The sequence below is a fragment of the Papio anubis genome, chromosome 4, assembly GCF_008728515.1.
Source record: "Papio anubis isolate 15944 chromosome 4, Panubis1.0, whole genome shotgun sequence".
NCBI classification, from domain to species: domain Eukaryota; kingdom Metazoa; phylum Chordata; class Mammalia; order Primates; family Cercopithecidae; genus Papio; species Papio anubis.
In genome coordinates, this window is record NC_044979.1 from 60,596,704 (window position 1) to 60,618,999 (window position 22,296).

Below are 22,296 nucleotides of genomic sequence, written 5' to 3' on the forward strand. Positions count from 1 at the left end.
ATAATTTGGTGAGAGTGATATAGAAAGCCTGTAATCTGAGCACTTTGGGAGGCTGAGGTGGGTAGATCACAAGGTCAGGAGTTCAAGACCAGCCTGGCCAAGATGGTGAAACACCATCTCTACTATTGTATAGGTTAAAGATGGTGCCTGTGTAGGAGAATAATAAAATAGAACGGCAATAGAACTCTGGGACTAAAACACAGAGTTCTATTGAGGACATTGACAAATGGTAACTATTTAGAGCATCACAATTTATAAGAGTAAATGAATAAGAAACCAAGAAAAATATTTTCTAAGTATTATTTATGAGACCCCAGGTATCTAAACAGCTCACTCCTTAACTTTTACTGAGGACCCTGTTCAAATATCTCTTAAAGAAGCTTTGCTGGACTATTCTATTAAAATAGCAGAATATAAGTTTAGAATGGAATGGAATTCTAGAAAAGAGAGAAAAAAAGGTCAAAATCTAGAGAAATCAACAGTTATTTGAAATATTCTTACTGTCACCGTAAGTGGATAAGTGTATGTTCTGCTTTAATCATAATCACTTAAAAGATTAGATATCTTAATATGGGCTATAGAATTAGATACATTAATAATCACTTGAGATCACTATCTATGGCAGAATAAATTAGTACAGCAACCTTTTGAGGGAAAAAGGCAGTAAAATACAATTTGAAATAATCAGTGGTGTTATAGAGCTCTCTTTGCGTAGATCATTGATGACTAGTTCTTCCAATTTGAATTAAATGAATCCATTGGATTCTTATTTATTCTTAACTGAATGCACACTTTAAAGAGATACCCAAAGTGATTAATTAAATAATTTAAAATCACCTTTGTATTATATAGTGGCATGAGACAGGAAATTAGGTGACAATTCATGGGAATATTTTGTATATCTTGGCAAATAACAATATAGCACCATTCCAGCAAATATGAAGAATGAATAAGTAGTTGTATTTTACAGTAGGAGAAACTAAAGTGCATAGAGATTAATGGTTTACTGAAGACCATCTATATTGCTATGGATATTAGTTGGAATAAAATAATACTTTTTGTCTTAGTTCTATAGACAAGTTATATTTTTTGCAAGAACGTATATGTAATTTTTGTCAGTGAAGTCGTTGTTGCTATTTTCTGCATTTAAGCCATAAGACAGATACAAATATGTACATGTAAATAATTATAACAGAGAAAATGAGCATTTTGATAAAATATTTTATTAATAATAATATATAATCATGGTTATAAAAATAACAACTTTATTAACTACAGAAAGTTTATAATACAAGTCATAACCACAGTGTTCCCTTTTTTGGGTAAGCATACAGCTATACCACTCAATAGGCAGCTTATTAATTTCCTATTTACATAGAAGACAAACAGTCATAACATCCACAGTATTTCATTTTCAGTTTCCTAAAGACAGAAACTTTCTGTGCAAATGGAAATGAGCCTACTTAAAAGTTACACTGTCAAGATATATATGGTCCAAAACATTTTAACTTTTTTTGTATTAGTAAATTCTTAGCTCCAAACTTAGTTGAATATTGAAAGATAACTTCTTTTTGGACTTTATCATGACAAATGATTTATTTTAAAATTATGTATTTTAAAAACAAACACTATGTACTTTTACCAAAATTCATTTTATTTTTTAAATGAGTTTGCCTACATATATGGGATATAATTGATTATAATAGTATGTTTCGAATCTCAGTAAATCGATTTAAGGCTTTTTAGTATAAGAGCTTATTAAAATTCTTTACCTCATGATCTCTATCTTGCAAAACCAGTATTTCTTTTTTAAAAAGTTTAAAAACAACAACGAAATGCCTGACAGCAATTTCCCACTTCTTGACAGTGTTCTTTTCAAGAGAATGTTGTGGCTATAACATTCACTTTGTACAGTACCATTGGTACCAACAAGAAATATTCACAGGAATAAGTGAAATACAATTTTGCTATCACATGCCATTATTGTTAATTTTCTTGCCTTCCAGTGTCTCACACTTCCCATAATTTGAAACACTTAGATAGCAAGCAAAAGCCTGTTAATACTAGAAATTGACTCAATAGATTTTACTGAGGACCTGCCCACAGCATATAGGTAAAAGTCATTACACATTTTACAATAAAATTAAAGAAGTATACAAAAGGATTATCATTCCTTCCGCACGGCAGAGGCATTATGAAAAATATTTTAGTTTTACACTTCAATTCCTGGTAGACATGAGAAAATGTCTACAATTATAACAGTACATAACCATTATTCAAACAGCCAAACCAAAAATCACATTGAAACCTCTGACTTAAAAGATCCTTTTGTCAATGACACAAAATAAAGTGGATAATTTGATTTTTAAAAATGTTTAATAATTTATTCAGCAAAGAACACGTGGTAAATAGTATCTTCCGCCCGCAAATAATGACATGACTCTACCCTGTTCTACTACCTAAAATAACACGGACCTTGTTCATCTAACTTTCATTGTCAATTCCACCCATGTCCCTCTATCACAAAAGGAGCCTCCCAAAGACAGAATTATTTTGTACAGTTTGTTTGATGATTTATTGGTGGTATTGTTTTTAGCCTTTAATAAAATGAAAAATACTGGGCTCAAAATGTCTAAATACTTAGCTGCATCTTGTATCTAGCTAATCTTTATCTGTATTTCCAGGAAATTTAGAGGAAGAGTCATAAAAGAAGTATTTTTAAAATGTGAGTATTTAAAAGTATGACAATTTTTATAAAAGTTTTAAAAATATCATTAATATGTAACAATAAAATTTCACTGGTTCAGCCAGAAGAAACTATGAAATATACTTTATATTTTGGCAATATACTCTTGAAATGTCTAGGTGTTCTTATGAAAATGGTGTATTATATAAGGAAAAGAGAAATACAATCAGATAAGATGATGGAGACTAGCAACTAGTTGGATGTCTTTTTGCTTCCACTTTAAGTTCCTTGATACCAGCACATATCTTATTATGAAAAAAAATTTTGTATAAGCATTTCTGGACTTGCCGCCAGAAGTCCAGTTAGTTCTGTGGACTAAACTCTCCATAAACTTAAAACCATTTTAGTCCAGATTAAACGGTATTCTAAAGAGCTGTTAGGGAATCATTTGGGGACTTAGCCTTGATAAAAATCACTCAAGAAAACTAAATCAGAGAAATGGGAATACTAGATTCACACCACTCAAAAAATTATTTTTAAAGATGTTTTGTACAGGAAGATTTTTGCAAAAATTCAAAGCCTATCCTATTACTTTTTGTTATTCTATTTCTCAACAATACATGATTTTTAGCTAAACATGACAAATACAATGATAAATATGATCATTTGGCTGTTATACAGAACACAAAATTTAAATGTCTATTACATATGGCATTGGGAGTGATCTTTGTAAAATGAAATAAGAAAAAATAAAGATATCTTGATAAAATATCTGATTCAACAGATTCCACTGTACTTCAAAAGAAAAAAATGAATACAGAGTTTAGACAAACTAGTTTCTTTCCTTTTACAAGTTTTCTTTTACTTCAAAAAAACCTTATTAGGCTAAAATCTTCCAGGTTGAGAAAAGTGTTTTTATTTTTTTCTCTAATATATACTTTAATGCATGACTTGATGAAGGGTATTTATAAAACTTTGGAGACATGAAAATTTTCCTCTTAAATTTTTTAAAATTTAAAGGCAGTGAGCTAGAAGTCAATCACAGCAGCAAGTCTTAGAATTAACCTGTTTAAATACGTTTTTAATGACCAAAGCACTTTTAATCTTCTTCAATTAGACACTGATCTGAGCACTAAAGAAATGCTTTAGGAAAGTAGACATACAAATATCTTGTGTAAATAAGTGGCCTTAAGTTTGGAGGAAACAAATTATACAAATAGAATTATTACCCTCTTTCCTTTAAGAATTAGAAACTACATGAAACAAACTAGGATATTGAATACATGTAAACACCTAGATTAGGTGTTATTTAACCCAGGGTGATGGCCACACGTAAAATGTCAACCAGAGAAGATCATCTGCAGATTACGTATGGAGAATTAGCCACTCATTTTGATTTTGCATCATTTTTTAATATTTCTACTGGTCTTTAGAGATTTCTATTTTTTTGAGGTAAAACTATAGGTACATACTTCTAAAATATTTAGAGGTTACATTAGGTACATCATAATTTAAACTGTAGTGCATGTACATGTGTACCTAGGCATGTGTACATGGGTATGTGGTTTTGTAAAAAGTGTGTTCGTGTACCAGTATTGCAAGATACATGGTGAAGAGAAATGAATGAACTATAACATATAGCATATGAAATGTAATATAATTTAATATAGGCCTACAATTTAAGGACACAAGGTATAAATTGTTTTGGTGAGGTTAAAATAACATTTAATTTATGGTTTACTCATTATTAAGAAACCAACCTCAGAAAGCAGCTTAGAGAGATTAATTGATTTTTTTCCCACGAAATCTTTATCCAGCAATTATACCTGTGTGTTTTTTTAATCCATTCAAGTATCTTCAGGAGATATGTTACTACACTTGCATGTACCTTAATTCACTTCAACATTGACAAAATAACACTGACAAACAAAACAACAGAAAACACCCATAAACATTAATGAGAATTTTAACAAACATGACTCTCCAGTAGTTGTCTTAGGATTGTTGTAAGTGATATTTTTAATTCCACATTCTCTGAAATCTTCATGTAAAAGACAGTTGTATTGGTGGGTGCTTCAGATACACTTACTTCAGCTATGACTGTGGTACCTTATATGTTAAAATAATTTTGTGTATCCATTTTGCATAATATGCTACTCGGACAAAAATACCAGGACGATTTGGAATGGCGCATCCACGGCCGGGAACAATGACACCAAGAACCATTCTCATTTTATGTTGCTCACAAACAAGTGGGCCACCATAATCCCCCTAGGAGTAAGACATACAAAAACAAAGTATTATTAGGAATTTAAAAAATAGTTCATTAACATTATCGTATATAGATTTGCATCTCAGAGATATATACAGAAAAAGAGAATAACTGCAACTGAAATATGAAGATATACAAATTAGTGTACTAGACCATTTGTTGACTTTCTACTGAATTAGCCAAGACCGAGATAATACCAAGTTTAAAGTGTTCTATTATGTGTAGTATTCTCCTAAAATGACTTGCCTTTTCCAAAATAGTCAATCATATTTTAAGTGTGCTCTGCCTTTGTTGGATGCAGACTAACATATAACCATTGGTACCTATTTAATAAGGTAGATTTTATATTTATTTTAATCTTCTTATGTTCAGTATAGAAAATTTGGAACATGTGCAAAAATACAAGTAAAAAAGAAAATAACTTGTAATCATATAACTTTAATAATTAAACTGCATTATATTTTAACTTATTTCTAAACCTTTTTTTATTTGCCTCACCCAATCCTGCCCCAGATGATTTTAACAAGTTAAATAAAAAACTTGTAGTCAATAAAATAATTCTGTTAATTGAAATTGCTTTTCCAAGCAAGGAGTATTCCTCCACTTACTGCTGGTATTAGTAGTTAACATAGTTATATTTATATTTTATACCCTCCTTTCTATAGGATGTCCTGTGATTTCATGGCATTTCTTATATGGTAAGCCCGTTGCATTGTCAGATAGAGATAGATGGAAGATTAACAGATAGCTTTATTTGTGTTATATATATATGCATTCATATATTCATCTATGGTTTTATTTATTCATATAATTATATAAAAATATATAATAAACCAATATAAATAAACAATGCACTTATTGTTACATATAACCAGTACAACTGTGCTGTACCACTTTCATGAACCATGTAGCCTCCTAAAAATGCAATGGCTGGCTTTTGGTATCCTTATATGCAGAAGAGTGTTTGGAACTACCTTAATTTTCCCCCAACAGCGACAGGAGAAACCGCTGCAAAATTAACTTCTGTGATTCAAATGGGAAAGAAGAGAGACATTGGCATTCTATGATGGGGAAAACCAAGTTAGGGGTAAAGCAGAATATTAAACAGTAAAGAAAAATAGTTTATTCCAAGAGACTTTGCATAAACTATGCCAGCTGAGGAAAGAACACTGATTTCATTTTTTTTTTTTTTTTTTTCTGAGGCAGAATCTCGCTCTGTCACCCAGGCTGGAGTACAGTGGTGTGATCCCGGCTCACTGCAAGCTCCGTCTGCTGGGTTCATGCCATTCTCCTGCCTCAGTCTCCCAAGTAGGTGGGACTACAGGCACTCGCCACCACGCCTGGCTAATTTTTTGTATTTTTTTCTTTTTCTTTTTTTTTTCAGTAGAGATGGGGTTTCACTGTGTTAGCCAGGATGGTCTCGATCTCCTGACCTCGTGATCTGCCTGCCTCGACCTCCCAAAGTGCTGGGATTACAGATGTGAGCCATCATGCCTGTCCAAGAAAACTGATTTTTAAACAAATGCACTAGTGATTACTGACACAAACTCCTCGAAGTAATTTACTCTGGAAACTTTCACAAAATATGATGTTACTGCTATTATACAAACATTTGGGAGGTATCTCCTTCAAATTTATTTCAGTGGTTAAATTGCCTTGATTTAAATGTCAGTGACATATATATTTTTAAAAACATTCTGGAGGATAAAAACATTTTTTAGAAGTGGCAGAATCTATTTGAGGCCAAGTCTTATCAATAAGGTTAAAAACAACACATATAGTAGACAGAGATGAATAAATCAAGCTGAAGAAGGGAAATGAAGAATATATAGTTGATAATCCAGATTAAAGGCTATTCTTCAAAAGCAGTTGTCAAATTGGTTTTGGTAATGACAATAATTAGATGATCTGTAAGGTTGGGTCTACTTAGAAACTTCTGTGTTTCCGGGATGCTTATTGCTTTTTCTTTTTAAAGTATAGTCATTTCTTTCTCCTAGTAAATTTTCCCCTGTTGTAATGAACAACGGTTTCATTGTTCATGATTTACTAGAAAGGCAACAAATTTGAAACTGGTTATAAACATGTAATCTGTTTCTAACCATATCATTTTTAAGCAGTTCTAAAAACTAACTTAGTAAACAGTAAACATTTTCTCTTCTTTTCAGAAATAAAATCTCAGAGCAAGGTGTATAGCACTTGCATTTCAATACATATTTATGTTCCATACTTACAGCATGCATTTTCCTATATATCAAAGGACATTTCACTATCATTGAACTCATTTCATCCTTTGCCACACAAAGCATTCCACAATCCCACAGCCCTGAAGCTTGGAGAACATGTCTCTCACATTCAAAAGCTAATTAAACTAACAGCTTAACAGCTTGTCTATGTAAAATAGGGATAGGAACATTGCCAAGCCGAAATAACAGTTGCCTACAAATGAAATGTCCAAGCTCATAAAGTCACAAACTTTGACCTTTGGGCTTTTTAAAACAGAATGTTTAAACACATACACAGAGTGAGAGAGCAAAAGAGAGACCAGCTTACCCAAAAAGAGATTTTAAAGTTTAAAGCCAGGCATCTCTAAATGATATAACTCGTGGAGCTCATTTCGAGATAATTTGGGAAGATGAGAGAGATACATTTAGAAAAACATTAGAAAAATGCAAACTATTGATTTAACTGATTTGGACACTTCTCATTTGAATAGCTCTCCCTTGGAGTTCCGACTCTACACACTTATTGATTTTTGAGTGACAAATGTCATCATAGTTTGCTGCTAATAAAACATTGATTATCTCACTGTTTAGTTAAAGAAATGCAGAATATTACAGAGATAATTTTCCCAATTCCTCTCTCCTAGAACAGGTTGGTATACAACATTTTTCATTTGAGAAAAATAAACAAAAAACCCCCCATTAAACACTAAGCTATTAATCACATCCTCCTTATGAAAGAACTTCCTTTTTACCTCACATGGTCCTGATCCAATCTTCTCAGCCCCAGCACATATTTCAGACTCATTCAGAGTCACCTTCCCTCGGTGATGCTGGCTGCATTTCTCATTTCCCATTATATAGAGATGTGCCACTCGTAATAGACCGTCATAGTTGATCACTAGATTGATGCAAAAAAACATACAATAAGGTGAGAAAAGTAAGAAACAAAAATAAAATAAATATGGCCTCATCTTTTGAAAACTAGCTTACATCCAGTGTAGCCCCAGCCATAAACACTGCAACTGGTCTTTTCAGGAATTGTGCATCCATAATTAGGTAAATCAATTGTATTAACAAAATCATCCAGGACAGCAGGCCTGAAAACAGAAAATAAAATGGTAAATACTCTCAACTGGATTCAACACAAAATTAACATATTAAATGTAGTGTTCATGTTTAATATGGCATTTACAGAGAAGTCCTGTTTCTTTATTAAAAAAAAGAAGTGGGAATGTCCAAATGTATTGATGAAATTTGGAATAGGTAGTAAAGAAATGAGTCATGTATTTGCCAATATTGAAGAATAAATGGTCAATGCTATTTTTTAAAAGAATTATTTTACATTAGAAAGTTATCAAATAACTGCTAAGTTTCTATTTTAAAACAGACTGATCAGACTGTTGACCCAATGTTAGTTATTCATTTTTTACAGTTTTGTGAATACCTCTCTCTATATACACACAGAGAGACCCACAGGCACACATATATACATATATATAGCATGTGACATATGTTTATAATGCATCTGCATGAGAGAGAAACAACTGCCACACAGCTGAAGAAAATGCTCCAACAATTCTAGTCCAGGTGAAAAATACAAAATCTTCTAAAGTAACTAACCTGGCAAGCTTCATTAAAACCAGATCTGATCCTTCAGGGCCATATACCAGCTGGGAAACATTGAGAACCTGTTTGCGTTTCTCATCTCCTCTTCCATGGACATCATGAATTCCAAGCCAAGCCTCATAATCTTTCAAGTCTCTGTTTTGAAGGAAACAACTTTAAATGTAAAACATAGTAATTCCAAATTCTGTAGTATTTTTCTTATCTATTGTTATTTTAGACTATTAAGGCACATAACCTAAATTTAAAATTTGATTCATAGTATAATAAAGAGCAACACATTTGTTATGGGAGATTCTGAATACTACAAACATACGTAAGCAGAAAGAGGCTTTTAAGTTGCTGAGATTCTAAATGACTATTTTAGAAACTTGCTTATGCTTGCTAGAGTAAGTCACTTGTGAAAAATGCTCAGGTAAAGCACTTTACATGAATTACAATTTTTTCTGCAAATTTTGTTTTGTTTATATCAGCTGTGTATATGTTTGGTTTGGTAACAGGTGTTGAAGTTTTCTACAAACAAAATCAAAGTGACCTTGCTGAGAAGCAGGAAGTTAGTTTACGAATGCTGCCTCTTTATCTTTTCCTTAGGCCAATTTTCATTGAAAATTATGCCCAGGTGATCCTGAGGCTGACTCTACAGGAGAAAGAAGCAGTGAGGATTGGAAAAAGCCTACTGATAATTTAGAAAAAAAAAAAGAATTATATCTAGAAATATAGGGTACAAGTAGAAAGTTGGGATATAAAATATTTACATAATTCTAGCAAAATTTTTCCCCAACTGAGAGTAATGCTAATTGTGAAAAGAGGTGAACTGAAGTAGTGTCTTGTAAATATCAGTGAAGTCAAAGTAAGTTTTGTAAGCCAAATTCTAAAAATAAAATAATTTGTTCACCCCACTGGTGAATCTCTGTAAAATGAATACATATTATAACCTTAAGAGCAAAGTGGAAGACATATAAATTTTAAAGGCTCAAAATAATACTAGTTTTAAAAACACTTTACCGAGAAGGGAAACACTGTCGTGCAGTAAGAACCCAACTTTCCTTTATCAATGATCCTCCGCAGATATGTTTATTTCTGTGAAAAAGAGGAAAGAGAAACAAGTAACATCTGTGCAGAAAGAGTGACTGCCAATTAATGCAAAGCCTGTGGCTCCATTTGTTAAAAATAAATGCACTGCAGAAGAAAATATATAAATTAATCCAATTGGGATAAAATGAGAAGTTCTTTTATCTGAAGGGTGATATTTGGTGATTGTAGCATTAGAACTTTTTTTCATAATGTGACTACAAATTTATGAAATCAATTTTACTTTTGTGTAGTCTAAAGAACTCAGTTATTACACATCAATAGCCATCCCGAATGTACACATTCGTGTGTATGTGCATCTATCCTTGTGAGGAAAGTATGTGCTACAAACATAGAATAATTATAATTTTTTAAAACTGTGAACCTATTTTAAATTCAGTGTTTGCTTATTAAAAATGCAAAGTTGAGTTCCTATTGGAACCCTGAAAACCATCCAGTGGTAGCAATTTTATTTGTGCACTATTTCCTTCTTCTACTACCATTATGTAGTTTTGATATATTAACTTAAAATATAACCGAATCTGAATAAATTACTTTCTCCAGTATAAGATCAGGAATATAATATTTCATCTCTAAAGTAAAACAATTTTGTGAGGCAAATCATTTAGGAAATTGTAAAATATTTGTAGAGTATGATGAGTACTAGTACATTTATTTGATGATATCCAAAATCTGTAAATCCATTCTTTTTTGGCAGAGACATGGAAAAAGTACAACTTTTCACAATTTACATTTCCAAAGAGTACAGAGGTTCAGTGCTTCAGAGGGTAATACTAGAAGATTCCCAGACTGAGACCGCAGTTATTTATGGCCTTTACCACACAGGAGGATAAGAATATATATTGACTTTTAATTTCTATCCTTCTCGGTATGAGTTTTGGAAGAATAACTAAGCAGCTGTTGTTGCTAAGAACTTGGATTTAAAAAGGAAAAAAACTAAAAATTTACAGTACTCTAATCTGATGGAAAAATAGCTTCACCTGCTTCTCCAAAAATGGAGATGACCAAAGCAGTATCCTTGTGAATTCTCTTACTAGAAAAAATAATTTAGAAGTATTAATATATGTCTTCTTTTATCCTCTGGGGTTATAAGAAAAGCAAAGAATCACCAATTAACTCAAATGTGGATTATTGAAAGATTTCTCCTTCTTTCCTTCCTTCCTTTTTTTTTTTTTTTTGACAGACTCTTACTCAGTAGCTGGGATTACAGGCATGTGCCACCGCCACCATGCCTGGCTAATTTTTGTATTTTTAGTATAGATGGGGTTTTACCATGTTGTCCAGGCTTGTCTCGAACTCCTGACCTCAAGTGATACACCTGCCTCAGCCTCCCAAACTGCTGGGATTACAGATGTGAGCCACCACACTTGGCCTCTTGAAATATTTTCTATAATTAAGAAAATTAAACACTCCAACAGAATTCTAGAGTCTTTACTAAATCCTCATACTGCACACTCAGCTTTAATATTCTGGTTAGTTTCACAATTCTGTTTTAGTACTACACACCTAGGACAGCTATACGACAATTATTGGTATGAATATTTGTAAAATCTGATGAGCCATTCCTTGAGAAAAGGGTATACTAAAAAAGAACTTCAGGCCATCTCCTACAACATTATGGTCATCTAAAGTCACATATATCAAATGGTATAAACTCTTGCTTTCCAATAATTGGTTTATTCATAAAAGGACTTACGTTTCAAGTTGTCTCTATTCTAATGTCACTGTGATTTAATAATAGTAACACACATACTTTCTTTTTCTCTACTCTAGGAGGCTAGGGGTGAGGGAACAGGAGGGTATTCTAAAAGAGAGGATATTTAGGTTGAAATTTGAAGAAGGAGAAAGAATTTTCAGGCATAAAACATGGAGGAAGAAAGCCACATGTGCTGTGGGAACAACAAAATAAAGTCTTGGAGGAAGAAACGTGAGGTATCTAGAAAACAAGAGACAATGTGCTCAAATTCAGATGTACCTTGGGGTGTGTTGCATGGCGAGGTTCTGATAGAGATAGCCAAAACATAAATATTTTAGCATTCCGATTAACATACAGAATAATATATGTAGTATATGAAAGTTCTAAGATCAGATTTTAAGTTAACTAATATTTTCAAACTTTAATTCTTATGACATAATTATTAAGCTTAATTTTCTCTAACAATATGATTTGCAAAGTGATTTTATGTAGAACATATCATTGATTCTTAAGAGCATTGAGAAATAGATATGTCAAGAATTTTGTATCCCCACTGATTATTGTAATATCACGACTATTTAACTATTGGCCTTTTTGTAATGATAACATGCTCTAGAATTTAAAATCGCCACTTTTCTTTTGATTGACAAGGAAAAAGTCAGAAATTAAAAATAAAAATAAATGTTTTGACATGATCATGCTTAAACATATTAGAAAATAAACCCATAATATCCTAGATTGGAAATTTAATAACAAGTATAATAACTACTATGGTTATAATAGGGCTTCAATAATATTTTGCTTAATCAGAACCAAAGTGTCCCTTGGAATCAGGGACAATGCCAACACATATGGACCTTTGTGAAGATTTAAAAAGGCACTACCACTGGAGGCACAGATTGCAGTCCAGAGCTTACAGTTTGGCAAGCAGAATGTGATCAGGCTCCTCTTTTACTGCCTCACCCAGGTGCCCCGTAGAGGCTACAACCTTCACGACCACGTGTCCATATTTTGGGGAATATGACTCTTGCACATATTCTGGATATGCATGATTTGCATCTATTAATAATTACCTGTATCTCAAACTAACCATCCATCCTACATTTGTTCGTGTTGGAATCCCATTTACAACTCGCAGTTGTTTCGTTTTGGCGCAAGATATTACAGGATCTAAAACAGGACCAAACATAACATTTTAAAATAGGAATTTGAAATAATCAGTGCCTCTTAGTTTTCTTAAATGCAATGATAATTAGATAAATGTAACTATTCTTATTGTGTCCAAAGAACAGTTTGGAGAAAGAGTAGTTTTATATGACCACAGCATTATATTAAGCCCTTAACACATGCCATCCTCATCTAAGAAGCTGAGTAACTCAGAAAAACAAATCAACTCAAAGCAGACAGGATTGCCATGATAGTGACAGTGGCTTTGCTCACAATCCACTAACACCGAGCTCCTCAGATCTAATCCCTCACCACCTTCAACATAAAATAAACCAAAGTTATTTACAACGATTATTTCTAAAGGTCAGTAGAAATCAATAGCTTCAGTGAAAAAAACAAAACCAAGCTTTACTTGGATATTACTTCTGAATTTGTACAGTTAGATTGTAGATTTATTTGATATGTCTTACCGACATTTGATTTATTGAAATCATATCCAAATGATATAATTATTATATTCAAATCCTTATGTCCAAAGACATAATACAAAATTCATTGGAGTAAATGTTTTCCTGACCCTCCTCTGTGCTCCTCGCCTTATCCTCTCTACTTCTGCCCATGGTCTAGAATAGATTTCCATTTGCTTCCTGAGCCTGGGGCACAGCAGGTGGTATTTTAAATCAAAAACACTTGAGTTACTTCCTTCAGCTCAAGAGATATGTGAAAATAAAATACAAGTGGCCACCAACAGATTCTTAAACTGAGGATTAACTGGATATCTCAGATTGTGTCATCTCGTGCCCACTGGACTGTAGGGCCTGCAGAGAAATTTACAAACAGAGTAGAAGAGAGGCACTGAATAACTTTCCAACTTTCGGGTTTCCTTCTTCCTGATTTCAGCATCCTAATTTTATTAAAGCATAGTATATATAAAGGTGTTCCGTTATATACATTGTGCCCCAAATTAGAAATAAATATAAACACTCTTTTCAAAATCACATATACCATCTTATAGATTTTTTGAAAGAGAATTGAATTTTCATATTCAGTATGCAGTTGCCTTTGAAACTCCTTTACACGTACGCATAGAAAAATATATTTTAAAAAGTAAAAATAAATAGATTAACTTTTTATAATGAAAGCTAATATAGATAATTTTCTTTGAAAGAAATAATGACATTTCTGACACTCAGAGAGAGACTCAGAATATACTTCACATTGTGAAAGATTACTTACGGTCTAAATTGACTATTGTAGGTGTGGTATCACCTTCACCTGTAAAAATAAATGTATAGATAAATACATAATTCATACATGCATATATCTGTTATATAAAACCAAATATATATTAAAATCCAAGTATCAATGAATTCAATAATTTACTAAAATTCTTTTTTGTTTGTTTGTTTTGTTTTGTTTTGTTTGAGACAGAGTCTCATTCTCTCACCCAGGCTGGAGTCCAGTGGCACTATCTCAACTCACTGCAACCTTCCCTTCTCAGGTTCAAGCGATTCTCCTGACTCAGTCTCCCAAGTAGCTGGGACCACAGGCACACACTACCACACCCAGCTACTTTTTGTATTTTGAATAGAGATGGGATTTCACCATATTGGCCAGGCTGGTCCCAAACCCCTGACCTCAAATGATCCACCTGCCTCAGCCTCCCAAAGTGGTAGGATTCTAGGCATGAGCCACCACATCTGGCCAATTTACTAAAATTCTCGACATTTTATTCAGAGATGAAATGTAAACTGTTTTGAGTAATTATGCATCATTTTTACTGGATAATATTGTATGTATATGCCCTCTGGTACTAGGTGATATGAGCAGAGCCCTATTTTATGACTGTGGAGGCTCTCAGGTGTGTGTTTGAATGATCACTGGCCATTTGAATTACATTGCCGTCATCAAGGAGCTGCCTCGATCCACCAGGATGTCCAACATCCTACACAATGAACATTCCATTGAATAGCACTCATGTTCATTACCGTCTACTTGGACTCTTCATATTGATAGGCCATTTTGCTTCTGTAATTTGAATCATTTATTTTTTTTCTGAAAACTTTTAGTTTTATATGGTTAAGGATAATTGCAACTACACAAACTTCATAAATCTCTGCAAGGATTCTAGAAGATAGAAATCAATGTCACTAGTGGAAAAAGAGTAGTAACACCATATAATTATGCTTTGTTAATTGAATATTTCAAGGGTTGTTTTTTCCAGATGCTAGTAAAAAAATATGGAAAAAAGAGAACACTGAAAACTACAACTTAATTCTAATTAAAACCTGTAGCTTACTACTTTTTCATCTCTACTGGGGCTTAATTGCCACAAATAAGAGAAAGGCTTGGAAGATGTGAGGATTTTGAAATACTTATGCTATAATGAATGAGACACAAGACATTTCCTGGAGCTTAATGTCTGACTATTCAGAATTGATGGCATAGAGTTCAGTTAGGCAGTGTTTAGACCCAGATGGTTGTTAATCCCTGGAAATGCCCTGAGCTCAAATAAGCCAGCAACAAACCAATAATGCATATGGATTCCTTTGTAATAGACACCAATGTGATTGTTATTTATGATGATAGTTGTGAGAATTAATATATACTTATTTATGCTCATGTTCCAGATCTAGATATTTTAAATGAATAGGTTAATGGTGAACATACAAAATTCATCATTTCTCTTTCCCTGTAGCTTATCCTAGAGGAGGGTTTGTCAGTTAGCTAAGGACAGTGTTTTAGTTCATAAATATGAGTTAAGATTGAGGCCGACTATGGTAACAAAAACATCAAGGATATTGGTTTTCCACATGAGTCAAATACTTGAAAATGTTAAATAAGTAGATATTTATTTCTTATTTTGTGATGAGAAAGACTGTTCTATCTTTACTTGTATATTAAGTCTCTTATTTGTAAGCATTAAGCTAATAGGTCTACAAAGTGCTTAGTTAACTATTGTATCTTACAATATATTTAGTTTTAAAAATTTGTAGATATGGCCTTGCGCGGTGGCTCACGCCTGTGATCCCAACACTTTGGGAGGCCGAGGCGGATGGATCACAAGGTCAGGAGTTCAAGACCAGTTTGGCCAACACGGTGAAACCCTGAATCTACTAAAAATACAAAAAATCAGCCAGGTGTGGTGGCAGGCACCTGTAATCCCAGCTCCTTGGGAGGCTGAGGCAGGATAATCGCTTAAATCTAGGAAGTGGAGGTTGCAGTGAGCAGAGATCGTGCCACTACATTCCAGCCTGGCTGACAGTGTAAGACTCTGTCTCAAAAAAAAAAAAAAAATTGTAGATACTATAAATTTGGGATTTTAATAATTAATAGTAATGTATATGTTTTCCTTTCTCTAATCCAATATTTCTCACACTTTAGCATAAACTGAAATACCTTTTAAAATTAAATTTCTGGGGATTCTGGGTTGGTAGCTGGACTCTTAATTTTTAGCAAGCATCCTAGGTTCTTCTGTTGCATACCTGGATTAAAACTTGAAAAACTACTTTCTAGGCCTTTTCCATTTCACTACCAAATACTATTCTCACTTTTCTTCCTTTACTTTCACCCTATCTATACTACACTATCTATACCACACTACTTTCAGACTCATGTCTAAAAAATATATGTGATACAATACTTATTTTTTATTGGTTCAACTTAAATTTGAAGAGAGAAAACATGTCAATGATAAAAGTTTTACCTGTGGAAGAGTAGGGGTGTGTGTGTGTGTGTGTGTGTGTGTGTGTGTTTGTATGGCCTCAGAACCAAACATGGACTTTTTCTGAAAACATAAAGAAAACTTTCTCCCACTCTTCTTAAAGTTTTAACTCAATTTCAAAAGTTTACAAACATTATGTATTTCTCCATGAGAAATCTATGTTCATATTCTCATTTTATATATTGTCTATACATACATATTACATGATTATATTGCTTTGTAATTGTTTACATAAATGTCTCCTTTCTATATTATGAACTATTTGAAATTAAGAAGCAACGTTTGTATTTTTATAAATGTAGTCTGTTAAATATGGCTTTGTACACAACAGCAGCTCAATTAACAATAATGAATGAAGAAATGAAAACAGAGATGGAAGTTAAGGCTTTGACTGTTTACTATGCAACAGACACTGTTAACAATAGCCCCATATAATAGGTACTTTTATTATAAAATATTGCAAATACAAATATGAGTCCTAAGTGGGTTTAGTAACTTGCCCAAGATACTTAAAAGTGATGGGTCTGGCATTCTTAGGAAATGTGGACTGAAGTTCTTAACCACTACGCTCTTGGTAGTTAATTAAGATTTTTCTAAAATAGTATACCAACTGTGTCTGTGTATACTCATCATATAGGCATCTCTTCATTTTTATGTTTGCATATTTGATAAACTTAAAAATATGTAAAATATTATTTTGTAAGCATGTTAGAAAAAAGAATAAAAACCTTTACATATTTTGTAAGAGAATTTTACAGTGTGAAAATGATTTATACAGTCTCTGCAGTTATATAAATAATAAGAACTCAAATCTTCTAAAGATAAATATTATTACCCTTTCACCAGGGAGAAAATGTAAATAAATCCTGGCTATAAATATTAGTTAGAAAAATGACAGTGTAAAAATCTTTATTGAAATTAATGTGTGGTATACATTGAAATAAAATGATTTATCTGCAATAGCATTTAATCAAATACTAGTAACCCCCTCAAATCTTTCAACAGCACATTACTTTTAGTTTAAAAATATTAGTTGAAAAAATTTTTTGAAAACTTGTAAATTATTAGAGTCCTGGCTCCCTTGGTTTGTGATTATAAACCAAATCACAGTGCCTTGAGATTCTACAGGACATTTCACTGTTAACCATGCATGTGTGCTAGATAGAGCTGCTGTGGTCTTTAAAAAGTCTGGAAATCTGTAGAGGAAGCAAAATAACCTGTTTTAGAAGGCAGATAATTGCCTTTTTCCTTCTTCCTACACCATTGTCTATTTTATGAGCCTCTATTAGTCTTAAACATAGAGAGTGAACAAAAACATAGTGCTATAAAACTAGGACTTAGAAAAATAATAATCTTTTAATAATTTGTAAGTATTTTTGTATGGCATTCTCTGAAAAGGTAGATGTGTTTCTTTTAGTATTAACATTGGGGCTGTGTCAACCTTAATATGGGAAAAGTGAAGAACATTAGGAAAACAAATTAGTTTGAAAGGCTATGATCATGGCTGATAATATGAAAATAAACTTATTAGAAATGCCATTTATTTGCAAGCATATAATATATTTAGTTATTTATTCTTATAGAGAATTTCCCAACCTATTAAAAATAGACGGAGCAGCTCCAAGTCTTAATTATAGGTAGACTTGATTAACATCGTATTTTAAAAGTTTCCTTTAATGCTAGAATTTCATAAAACACAACTGTTATTTCCATTTAAGGTGAAATTTACCACTTTAATTTGACAGAAATTCTAGAAAAACATAGACTTATGTTTGTATTTCATTTTTTAAAAGCAACATATTATTTCTTCAATTTAATCTCTCTTTTTAGAGTAGACAATTTTGCTGCTGTTCTCAAGGAACTTGCTACTACTGGCTGGTCTCACAAGAAAAACTTTCTTAAAACAAAGTTCTTATCAAACTATAAAAGTATTTCCTTTCTAAAGAGAATGTGGTTTAACATTGTGGTAAAGGATGTTTGTTGTAAACATAGAGTTACAGATACATAGTATAGTAAAATGGTCTCTTTCTACTGGCACAGCTTTATAAAAAGGATTTTTCACTCAATAACATATTTAAGACACACTTCCATCTCAATACATATTACTTTATATCACTGGTCACCGGTGGAAATGATTTTGCCCTCCAGGGAACATTGGCAATGTCTAGAGATAGTTTTGATTGTCACAACTTGGGGCAGGTGTCATGCTACTGGCATCTAGTGGATAGAGTCCAGGAATACTACTAAACATGCTACAATGCACAGAACAGCATCTAGCCCAAAATGTCGGTGTGGAGAGGCTCAAAAATCCTGACTATGTCAACATTATTACTGCTTTTGATACATTTTATCAAACTGACTTCGAAGCAGGATTTTGAATTCACACTCTAAGTAGCACAGAATTGAGACAACCTGATTACCCAGGTCCTCACTAATACTGGATATTTACAATCATTTTATTTGCTAACCTGACAGGTAGAAGTGACTTCTCATGTCTTAAAATTTTTTTTCCTATTAATACATTTTAATGTCTTTTCATTTATTTCTTAGCTATATTCTTGAAGACTTATTTTCTACTTTTTTCTCCTGAGTTCTCACATCTTTTTCTTATTGATATCTAGGGACTTTTTAACATGAATTATACCAGACATGTATTTTATATGAACTATGTCAAACAGGTATTACATGTTTTTTATATAACTTTTACTTTATGCACTAATATCCTTTTAACAAAGCCATCTGGGAATCAGGTAACTGGGTGGAAAACTCCAGGCCCTTCTTTAGTCTTAAGTTAAAGAACTGAGAAGGAAATAGAAGTACCACTAGTTCAGATCTGCTCATGGCTCTTTTAGTGGGCTGGGAACTTTGCTGAGAGCTCTGCTATATTCAGAAGTCGAACAGGGAGTACTGGTGTTGGGGACTGGGGAGATATTTCTAGCCCAGTCATATTAGAACTGTGGCAATTAATGCTTTTGGAATCCAAATGGAAATCTTCTGAGGGAAGAGAATCTCCTTTAAAATGTTAAATTTCTTCTTATCTATAAGAGAGATGGAGAGAGAGAAAGAGACCATGTGGTGTGTCTGCGTGTGTGTTGTGTGCATTTGTGAGTGTTGCTCTCTGGAGAGCTTCCTCATTTGGGAATAAATGCCAGACCACCTATATTATTTGCAACTTTTAGATGAAATGTAGTATATTTAAAATATTTCACAAGACACCAATCCCTAAGTGTACTTACAACGAGAAATAGGGCAGTAATCCCAAGGAATGAGTGGATTTCCCGTGTAGCACCAGGGTCCATGAGCATCATCATCTGGATTTCGGCAGTAATTCTCATTCAGCTTACTTGCATCTGGTTCCCAGAAGATATGACTGCGGAAACAACAGGTTTGCACATCACAAGATGCTCATTCCATCCAAGAGACACAAAATATTACAAAAAGATATAATCTCAGCACATTACTTTCACTGTAGATACAGTATAACCTTCTACTTGGGATGAATTTTAGCTATTTTGTTTGAGGTCTGTTTTGTTGCTGCTGTTGTTCCTACACTTTAGAAGCAGACTCTCTAACTTGGAAATCCGGAAGAGGGCTCCATAACTGGCATATTAGATTTTGTGATTTTGCCTCTATTTGAGAATCCCAGTGGCATGGTAACAATACTTCTGTGCATAGAAATAAGAGAAACATTGTCTAAAGCAAGCAGATGGCAAAGATTAAAACTATAAAGTACATAAAAATACAAGCTATTATACAAGTATTTTTTTACATTTTAGATACAAATGAAGCATCACTAGCAATACCACTATGACAGAGTACAAGATATACTGAAATTAATAATGTGTTAATTAAATAATTAAAATTCTAAACTATACGGGTCATATGGTTATAAAATATTATTTTCTGACAGATAACTGAGCAATACGTTATTTCTAATTTACATCTTAACAATTTATTACAAAAGAAAAGCAAAGATTGTAAATTTACTGTAAATTATTTTATACGGCCATTTTCATTCATGTAACATCAATATTTACATTTACCTCAATAACATGAATGAAGTCAATTCTACGTGGTCACTCTGACTGCTCATAAAAGTCATTAAAACTATGCATCTTACTGAATTTGTTTCCAGTTATTAATTGCTACCATGCTTGAATATAATTAATGTATAATTTTAAATAAAACTTTAAAAAGCTTGAATATGGAAACTTGGACTATATTTCCAGAACAAGGTTCATTTTTCTGGACCAAGAATAATAGTAAACACATATAGTACTTATTACATGCCAGATTGTGTTGTAGGTTCTTTATAGATATAACCTTAGACCAATCTTATGAGACAGTCTTTAAGGTTATACCATATTACATTTGTGGAAATTGAAATCTGGAGAGGACAACTAATTGGTGTAATGTCACATGGCTTGCAAACACTAGAGCTGGGGTTTGAACCCACAGCTGTTTTAAGAGTCAGTGCTCAAAACCGCCATGCTCTATCTCCTACTTACAAAGTTTGTCCTTAAGCCAAAATGATACCATGTGACTTAATCCTTGATCAATTTCCTACAAATTGTTTCCAAAAGTCAAACCTAAACTAGATGAATTAAGTATTATTAGGGACCCATTGATAGTTTCTAAATAAATATATCCCATATTTTCAGTGGCATGCTGGTAAAAGTTTACCAACTGGTACTTTGAGGTATGTGTATGTTGAGGATGAAGATGAGGAGTCCTCATTTGTAGCTGTTGCTGATTTCTGTCATGCAAATATTTCTACCATGAAAATTTCAAGCTTCTAATGTAAAATCACTGAAGGCAACATTTTTGAAAGAAGATGAGAACAATTATATCTCACAAGTCCGTAAGAGCAATCTGCCCCACCCACCACTGCATGTTTCTAAAAATGCTTTAAAAAATAGCAGTGCTGAAATTAGCATTTATTTTAATCATGCCAATTCTTATTTAAAATTATTTAATACATCCTTTTAATCTTCAGGATAAAATTTACATTTCTTAATTGAGCTTACAAGACTCTCTATATGGTGTTGTAAAGAGGTAAAAATAAACACGTAAAAAATTCACTTTGTGAATTCCTTCTTTGTGGACATTGACCAAGTTACATTCTTTCAGTCTAACCGCAATTATTTCCTATATTCAAATAACCTAATGCTTTGGCCTTTGCACATACGATTTCTTGTGTCTAATGTCCTCTTCCTCCTCTACTTCCCTCGCCCGATTCTTACTCATCATGTACATCCCAGTCAATTTCCCTTCCTTTAAGAAGCCTTCCTGACCACTTATGTCCGAATAGGCACTTCTTCGCATTCCCATAGCATAAAATATGCTATCTTTCATAGTGTTCATATGGTATTTCCTGTTTGCTTGCATCCCACACTAGAGTGGGAGATCTATAAGGACAGAACTCTGCTGCTCTTTGAAGTCCTAGAACTACAGTGTCGATATAGTAGCCATTGGCCACATATGGCTAGTGAGAAATTGATCCAGTCCAAATTGACAGGTGCTGTAAGTGTAAACAGACACCAGATTCTGAATATGCAGCATGAGAGTATAATGTAAAAGATATTTTCAATTATTTTGTATTAAATACATATTGAAATGAAAAACTGTAGATATATTGAATTAAATAAAATATATTAAAATTAACTTTGCCTGTTTATTTTTACCTCTTTAAAAGTGGCTACTAGGAATTTAACAGAACGTATGTCGCTTACATTTGTGAGTTGCATTATCTTTATATTGGACAGCATTATTTTAGAACCATTCTTTTTGTGTGAAGTAAATTAATTGAAACAA

General features: G+C 32.8%; 1 protein-coding gene across 5 annotated transcripts in view; it reads right to left on the bottom strand.

The window, feature by feature from the left end:
• Positions 1-1,203: 1,203 nt before the first annotated feature.
• HGF (hepatocyte growth factor) overlaps positions 1,204-22,296 on the bottom strand; it is a 70,805-nt gene continuing 49,712 nt past the window's right edge. For 4 of the 5 annotated variants that reach the window (XM_009203538.4, XM_009203537.4, XM_009203536.4 and 1 more), the window contains exons 12-19: positions 19,719-19,852; positions 13,995-14,033; positions 12,665-12,761; positions 9,809-9,883; positions 8,801-8,941; positions 8,171-8,277; positions 7,933-8,078; positions 1,204-4,957 (exon numbers count right to left, since the gene is read on the bottom strand). In XM_009203538.4, coding sequence (XP_009201802.2) covers positions 4,781-4,957; positions 7,933-8,078; positions 8,171-8,277; positions 8,801-8,941; positions 9,809-9,883; positions 12,665-12,761; positions 13,995-14,033; positions 19,719-19,852 — 916 coding nt within the window. In that variant the 3' untranslated portion in view covers positions 1,204-4,780. Of the gene's footprint in view, positions 4,958-7,932; positions 8,079-8,170; positions 8,278-8,800; positions 8,942-9,808; positions 9,884-12,664; positions 12,762-13,994; positions 14,034-19,718; positions 19,853-19,943; positions 20,148-22,296 lie in introns of those variants that run through there. The other variant, XR_002521116.2, reaches the window with a different exon arrangement.